Source organism: Aquarana catesbeiana, linkage group LG07 (genome assembly GCF_042186555.1).
Source record: "Aquarana catesbeiana isolate 2022-GZ linkage group LG07, ASM4218655v1, whole genome shotgun sequence".
NCBI lineage: Eukaryota > Metazoa > Chordata > Amphibia > Anura > Ranidae > Aquarana > Aquarana catesbeiana.
The window spans coordinates 283,143,502-283,152,257 of NC_133330.1; the positions used below are offsets into that span (position 1 = coordinate 283,143,502).

Genomic DNA, 8,756 nt, shown 5'->3' on the forward strand with positions numbered 1-8,756 from the left:
TTAGCACAGAGTTGGTGAGTGGGGTCCAATCTCTTTTATTCCTATTGCTTCCACAGATAAGTATAACGTGTTTTTTATGAAAATAAGGATTTATGGATTTAAGGATTATTCCAAAGTGGCTGTAGAATTTTGCATGTTAACCTATATTTTGAATTAATTTTAAACAAATGGCATTGGCATATTAGACAAGTGAAAGGGTACTTTACGCACTTGAGCAATTTACACCAATGAAGTTTACCACGCCTATAAAAAATAATAAACAAGATTATTTTTTGAAGAATTCTTACTTGTTATGACTGCTGGATCATTTTGACCTCCCTCTGGCCTCACCCACAGTTCTACAGTGAAAGTTTCTTGAGGTATTTTCTGCTCAGCTTCTGGATTTAGGGCCAACTGACTGTGTGCACCATGAAAGTAAAGGGCCCCATCAGTGGGATTCTTCTGATGCAGTAGAAAAGGTACTGAGAAATTTGAAAACAATCTCTGTGAGTTGATTAACTCAGATTCTCTGGGGTATCTTCTATTTTCCTTTTGTGCATCATTATGTTCTTTTACTGCTCTAGAGCTCCTTCGGAGAGAATTTTTGTGTAATATTTTTGAGACGTGTCTAAGATGTTTGTAATTATATGTTGTATTCCAGTCATTTTTGTTCTGTGATTTAACTCTTGTATCCCTGTTATTATCACTGGATATTTCTTTCTTTTGTTTTTGTACGCTGGATCCATGAGATCCATGTTTCATGCATTCCAAGTCTTCCATGTACCGTTGCTCTTGTGATGTGTAGACTTCTTGAGGTGGATGATAGAAGCTCACTACAGTTCTTTTTTTTGGACTGAGCCTACATGGCTCTTTTGTTGAAAGTAACCTTAGATGTTCAGCTTTTAGTACTAATTCTTGTTTGTGCTGAAGGACATAATCATCTTTATATGGTCTTGCCCAACAAGATAAGAGGAACAGAGTCAAAAACCGTATCTCCAAGCATTGCATCTTGGCTTACAGTTCCCAGAGTTAACTGATACAATAACTGAGCAATGTTGAAAGCAGGTGCAGAAAACTGGTCTCAGCGGAAAAAAAAATCAAAACTTATTCTTATAGAATATCAATGGCCTGTCTAATGAGTTTGGATATATTTCCATGGCATGAATACATTTGTTTACGTCTTCCATATTGTTGAGAAGAGTCTGGTTCCCATCTTTTTTTGGGCTTTACAAATTTTTTTGTTATTATTATTATAGAGATGATGTCTAGATTGTATTGGTACTGTTCAAAGTCTGTCATGCATTTAGTAGCACATCTCCTCCCTATTTTCTACATTTTCATATTTTTATTCTGTACTAGCAGCTTGATCTGTGAGCGTAGTGCAGGAGCTATAGGATAGAGATTCTTGTGTGTTGTGTAGATGGGATGTTACAGCCCCCAGTGGATTCCTAACATATGTTCCCTAGCCAGATGTTAACACACATGTAACATATGTCTAACACATTTTTTCTAAGACAATATTTCTACTCTGCAAACTTCACATGCAGATACATTCTATAGATTTGCTTTGCCTGCTTGCTACCTCTTCATTTCTTAAAACTGGTTCTTGTGGCCAGTGTGTAGTGACTAGAAAGCGTGATGCTATTTCAGATGGGGATGAGTCAATATCAGGAGCTTAGGATTTAGTCAGGTGTAGAAAAGCAGTAGTTAAAAGGCCTTATGCAAGGGATACAGACCGGATCACTACATGAAAGATGGAAATAATTACATTAGAAAGAGTATAATTTGGAATAAGCACAGGGCTGTGAAAAAAAAATGGCCTATAAATGTAATAATTATTCAAACTAATAGTGTGGAACTAAGTAATGTATTGTTCACTGCATAGTGAATGTTGAACATATCTGATATTTTTAAATATGTTTTTTTTTTTAGTTTTTGCCACTCATGAAAGTTGGAAAGCACCGGGAGAGAATAAGCTGGTTTGGAGGCATTTCAGACTTGACTCCTGCTAGTCCAACACTGAATATTCTCAATTAATGAATTTGTTCCGTTAGTTCCTATGAAAAAAGAACAAGAAAAACAATGATAAAAACATATATAGAATAGGGTAAAATCTACATATAAAAATGTTTTAAATCTTCAGCATGAACATGTCTTTTTTGATAGACAAAAAACGACTTACAGACATTGCAAACAGCAGTAGTGACACATATAGTACAATAAGTCAGAAATAGCAAGAAATATTCTGTTAATTGATCTGACTTTAGGCTCCATGCACACTAGTGTTTTTTTTATAAGCTTAAATAACACCAGAAAAAACTGCTGGATGAAAAATGCTGATAATAGCATTTTTGTGCCGGCTTGTAGTAGTGTTTTAGTAGCTTTTAGAAGCATTAGCATTTTTATTAGCATTTTTACAGTATATAAAGAAAAAAAAAAGCTCAGAAAAAGCTGTTAGGAGCATTTTAGTAGCGTTTAGAAGCGTTTAGGAGCATTCAGCTTTTTTATTCTGCTGGAAAAACACTGCAAATAACTCTATAAGGCTTCATGCACACTAGTGTTTTTTTACGCCCCTAGAAGCTATTGTTAGCATTTTTTCTGCTCCTAGACGCTAAATAGTGTAATCCTATGTGTCCATGCACACTACTTTAGGCTATTAACATTTTTTGAGCTTCTGCGTCTAGTAGCAGAAGAAAAAACATTTTGTAGAGTTTCTTGGAGCATTTTTCCAGCAGAAAAGTTTCTAAACGCTACTAAATGCTACTAAATGCTAACAGTATTTTTTGAGCTTTCTTCATTTTACTAATAAAAAGGAAATAAAACGCTAACGCTCCTAAACGCTCTTAAACGCTCCTAAAACGCTGCTAAAACACTACTCCAAAAAGCGTTTTTATCCAGTGTTTTTTTTAGCTTAAATTAAAATGTTAGTATGCATGGAGCCTACTGTTTTTAAACTGTTTTTTTTTTCTGATGCTAGATACTGATGCTCAAAAAACGCTAATAACCTAATGTAGTGTGCATGGACACATAGGATAACTCTCATTAGCCTCTAGTAGCAGAAAAAAATGCTAGTGTGCATGGAGCCTAAAGCACAACTTTATTTAAAACACAATCTAGTTTTAGTTAGCCAAAACTCTATTACATTTTGGTTAGATCAGAAAACATTTGTGGCCTGCTTTACGTTTTATTGTTATCTGTGTGAAGATTTTTTGTAGGGTAAGGGCCCTGTCAAACGGGCAGTTTTGTAACCTCAATTAAATGCTGATACAAATTACTGAGGGTAGCGATTAACAACTATTTTTAGCTAGCTACTTAATCACTATAGTTGCTTTTGATTTGTCGTTAAGAAGCAATTTATCACAGCTACAAGTCAAACTTGTGCTACGTCATTACATTAGTGTTCAATGCTACAAATTGCTCTTCAGTGGTTTGTAGCTAAGCCATAGAGGTGAATGCAAAGTATTTGTCGCTGGTCCCTGATATGAAAAACACAAACTCAACATTGCCAAGTGACTGAGCTTTGGCAGGTTAGCAATTCTATAGAAAATAACTATGATTTCCTTAGTGAGAAATGGCTTTGAAAACTAACAAAAAATTGCTGTACATAAACCGCCAGTGTGACGTGGCTCCATGGAAGGTTAAGAACTTCTGTCTGTTTTTTTTTTCCAGTGTGTACCTGAAGTTTTCAGATGCTTAGTGTTGTTCACCCATTTTCCATTGTATCATGGCACAGCCTAACCCTGTTCATCACAGTTACTCCAAAACTGCCATGAGAAAACAGAGCTGGAAAAACAAAATAAGGCACCAGCCTTAAAACACTATTTATGGACAGGGAAGTCAATTACTTGCCGTAACTTGTTCCAGAAGTCCTAAACCCCTATATCTGGATAACTATTGTGCATGTACACGTATTCCACAGACTAGATATATTCCTTTGTGCATGCTTTCCAAATAAAGGAAACTACGTTCCTGGGAACCTGGAAATAAAAATTCAGACACAATACCCACTTCGAACTAGACAAAACTATATTAAAAGAAATCAAACAAAAAGCTGAAAAAAAGAAAAACTGTCAAAGTTGGGGGAAGATGCATATTTTGAGTGCCTATCCCCATCATATGTTGCAGAAACTTCCAGTTTCTCAATTCCTGAGGATCTTTCACATCTGTTCTAATGAAGATGATCAAAGTACACAGACTGAGATAATAGGGAATTCATTTCTTGAGTGGGCACCCAATAAGCATTGTCAACAAAGCGCTCATACAAGCCTGAGAGATTTTTGCTCTAAATCTTCTAGAAACCTTAAATGAGGGCCTCCTTCATACAGACACAGAATTTCCGCTCATATCTAATTGAGAAAGATACCAACCACTTTCATCATAGTTAGATGTCACAGTGGCAGCAACCTCCACCCTGAGGTCAACAGATCCCCACTTCATGTATACATCCATAAGCAGAATTTGAAAAATCTCCTTGTTAGAGCCAACAAATAAATATCTGATAAATCAATTCTGAATCTCATATAAAAAGGCTGCTTTAAGTGCTATAGATGCAACATGTACTGCTCCATGATTTGTGGACCAGATCATCCCCACCTGGACGCTATCTACCATATAAGGAAATACTATAACTGAGATACTTACTATATGCAATATATGACTATGTAATATGCTTATTAGTTATACATTAGGATTGGATTAGGATTGGGATTAGGATTGGGAAAAAACACAAGCCCATTAATGTTTCCAGAAACACAGGAGTGACATTAGGCACTTGAGTCCCACCATCTCCAAAAACCAACCAAAAGGGATAAATCAGTTGCGATGCATTTTTTGCAAGCCCAACACAAGATTTATGAGTTCAGGTGCATAGTCACTGACTGTGTACCATGTTCAAGTCAGGGTGACTTGATGTTGGTGATGTTTTTTGTTTAATTACTTTTTATATACTCTTTTTTTCCAGTTTTAGCTCAATATTGAGTCAGCTGAGCTGTAATTCATATTTTTAAGACCCTGAAACTGAGCTGCAGCACGGTGGCCATGACCATAAGGCGGTTTAACAGGACAGGTTCCACTCAGAACAGGCCTCGCCATGGTTGACCAAAGAAGCTGAGTGCAAATGCTTAGCGTCATATCCAGAGGTTATCTTTGGGAAATAGATGTATGAGTGCTGTCAGCATTGCTGCAGAGGTTGAAGGGGTGAGGGGTCAGCCTGTCAGTGCTCAGACCATACGCCGGATACTGCATCAAATTGGTCTACATGGCTGTCGTCCCAGAAGGAAGCCTCTTCTTAAGATGATGCACAAGAAAGCCCGCAAACAGTTTGCTGAAGACAAGCAGACTAAGGACATGGATTACTGGAACCATGTCCTGTGGTCTGATGAGACCAAGATAAACTTATTTGGTTCAGAAGGTGTCAAGCGCGTGTGGTGGCAACCAGGTGAGGAGTATAAAGAAAAGTGTGTCTTCCCTACAGTCAAGCATAGTGGTGGGAGTGTCATGGTCTGGGGCTGCATGAGTGCTTCCGACATTGGGGAGCTACAGTTCATTGAGGGAACCATGAATGCCAGAATGCCAGATACTGTATTGCTTTTTGACAAGAAAAAATACAACTTGAATATATATAAAAAAAAAAAAAAAACTGTAAGCTCTATTGGCTGTAATGTCAAGGCACATATTACCTGAATATATTACCAGCATTAAATATTCAGAAAAAAAATAAAAGCCTTTTTCTTAATTTTTTTTCCGTTTAGCAGCTTAGTCGATGCCCCTACATATTCTTATGAGGTAGTGCAATGATAATTTTGATGTCAAATTTCAATTTCATTTTAGTCATAGTCTTTTGACTAAAATGCCTTTTTAGTTTTAGTCGTATTGTGGTGGGAGGGGCTAGGGTGCTAATGGCTGAAGGAGAGCAAAATGGAAGCAAAGACAAAATGGAGAATATGTTTTTCTTTACTTTTGTAGTACAGCATATTTCTCTAATGCCGCGTACACACGGTCGGACTTTTCGTCTACAAAAGTCCAACGGACGCTGACGGACTAAAGCTGGCTGGTAATCCGATCGTGTGTGGGCTTCTCCGGACTTTCAACGGACTTTTTTAGCCTCAAATCCGACGGACTTTAGATTTGAAGCATGCTTCAAATCTTTACGTCGTAAGTACGACGGACCCCGAAGTCCGCTCGTCTGTATGCTAGTCCGACGGACAAAAAAACGACGCATGCTCATAAGCAAAAACTAAACGGAAGCACTCGGTCTAGTAAAACTAGTGTTCGTATTGTAGGTAGCACATTCATCACGCTGCAAAATCTGTGATCGTTGAATGCAGCGCATTTTATTTCTTCTTTACGAAGGCTCTATAAAGAACGAAGGTGTTTTGCTGTTCATAATCAGAGTTCTCCCAAACTGATTTCTGGATTCTTTTTCTCTTTGATCTCATGAATGATATAGTATGCATTTTAAAAACAATGTTTCCATACTAATAATACTTTTTCCCCTTTTTTTTTTTTAGGTTTGTAAAGTTACCACGAAGAACCCATTATTCTGTTTTTTTTTTTTTATAGTGATTATTTTTTAGTTTTTAGATAAAGTTAACCCAAAGCACCGTTTTTGGTTACGTAAATTTTTGGATTTTCAAGACTTACCACTTGAACATTATTAACATTAGTAATGTATTTTTGGTGTGTTTTTTTTCTAACTCAATGAGATTGTTGTCCCTTGTTAATTTAACATTGTGTGTAAAATCAATGATTTCAAAGAAAAAACATAAAAAGTCTTTTGCTAAACTCAAAAAATGATCCATTTATTCATGGTCAAAATAAAATAAAGAGGAAGTCAACGCTGGAAAAAGTCGGTGTACCAGAAAATTGGGATCTTGCGGAGTCCATATAAGAGGGAGCACAATCTGGTCCAAGAATCCCAGAGATCAACAGCACCAGCAGATGATCTAGATGTCCCCAGACTGTGGTCCTACAACAGCCTGCGTCTTCTGTCAGACCAGACTGAACCCAGGTCATCATTTTCTTCTCTTCCCTGCAGCCTTTCCTCCACGCTGCCCTGCAGCCTTCCCTGTAGCCTTCTTTTGAGGCTGTGGCTCTGGTGTTTCAGTTGTGGCAGGAGGAGGAGGAGGAGGAGGAGGAGGAGGAGGGGGGGCTGCCTCATGTAGTTGGGTGTTTTGTGTTAGCGTGCCCTGCAGCCCCTTATGGATTGTTTCCCCAAATAGGCGCTCACAAATGAGGCGCTGCTCCCTATTCATCTGAAGAAGCCTGCTGGCTAAGTAGCAGCCATAGGATTCTTCCGCTTCGGGGGGGCTCCTTAAAAAACGGGTGGCCTCTTGCATGAGGCGCAGGGATGCGTCCTGTGTGACCATCCCCTTCCTGGCCCTTTTTTTGGGAAGGTGGAGGGGAGGCACTTGGGATTCGGTCAGGCTCCTACTGGGCCCAGCCACCTCACTTGGCCCAGCCACCTCACTTGGCCCAGCCACCTCACTTGGCCCAGCCACCTCACTGGGAGCAGCCACCTCACTGGGAGCAGCCACCTCCTGCCTGACACTGGGCCCAGCCTCCTCCAGGATGATGGTGAATCCGGCCTCCTCCAGGCTGTCCATGGGCCTGGTCTCCTCCTGCCTGCCACTTTCCCCACATTCCTCCTGGATGGACTCATCCTGTGTATAAAAAAAGGACAATAGTTTGAGTATATTTTTTTGGGTTCATCAATGACACACAGTTTGCTTCTCATGAATAGCAAATTCAATGTGAATACTTCTCTTTAATAAAAGAGTCTAATCAGACACCCTAATTATTTCAAGCAGGTGCCAAACATATTTAGCCACTACTGTCAATTGATATGTATACACAATTTTGAGTGCCAAATTATTTTAGACAATTATAACATCCAGTTAACATCATTAATATTAGTACAGTAAATATTTGTTAAAATAATTTACCTGACTCCAGATGGTCATATCTGGTTCATCCAGGATGGAAGACCCAGCTTGCTCCTCATCAGCCTCTGCTGGGGTGGAGGGAAGGGTGGAGGGAAGGGTTGAAAGTGATGGCCTGGCTTCATTCTGGTCATCCAGAAAACGGAGTTGATTATAGTACCACAGCCTGGGTACATAAACATCATCTGCTGATGCTCCTGATCTCCTTGATTCCTGGATCTTCTTATGCTCCCTCTTATACATGTTCCTCAAGACCCCAATTTTCTTGAGCAATGTCTCCATTGTTGCTTCCGGGATGGTCGCCTGGACAAAGGCCAGAAGTCTCTCCAGCGTTGACTTCCTCACATGCTTAGCATAATACTGAGGGTGTTTCACCTCCCACAAATTCCTCATCTCTCGATATTTGGAAATAAAAGATGTAAGGAACTCTGGATCCTTAAATAGGGGATTCATTATATCTGGAAAAGATGAAGTCACAAGACAAAAAACACTTTTATTATAGGTTTCGGCTAACCCCTCATCATCTTCTCCCTATGTAGGCCTCATCAATCTATCAAGCCATATAGGCCGCTTGCTACAAAGTCATGACCATAAAACCCCAAAAAAATATATTTAAAATTACCTTCGTTTTGTAACGTCCTGGTCCACTATCACCTACGCACAGAACGTACGTACGACACGTGCGCAAGGCCCCTCTTTATACACTACGCATGTGTGAAACTCCGCCTGCGTCGCCCGCCCCTGACGTTCGAAATTAACTCATGTTCTCCGCCCCCTAATTCGACGCACAGAACGTACGTACGACACGTGCGCAAGGCCCCTCTTTATACACTACGC

The 8,756-nt window shown here is 39.3% G+C and overlaps 1 protein-coding gene across 1 annotated transcript in view; it reads right to left on the reverse strand.

The window, feature by feature from the left end:
- PAPPA2 (pappalysin 2) overlaps positions 1-1,985 on the reverse strand; it is a 440,517-nt gene extending 438,532 nt beyond the window's left edge. Inside the window, exon 1 of the mRNA XM_073593407.1 lies at positions 288-1,985. Within this exon, the coding sequence (XP_073449508.1) occupies positions 288-987 (700 nt within the window). The 5' untranslated portion in view covers positions 988-1,985. The remainder of the gene's footprint in view (positions 1-287) is intronic.
- Positions 1,986-8,756: the final 6,771 nt, after the last annotated feature.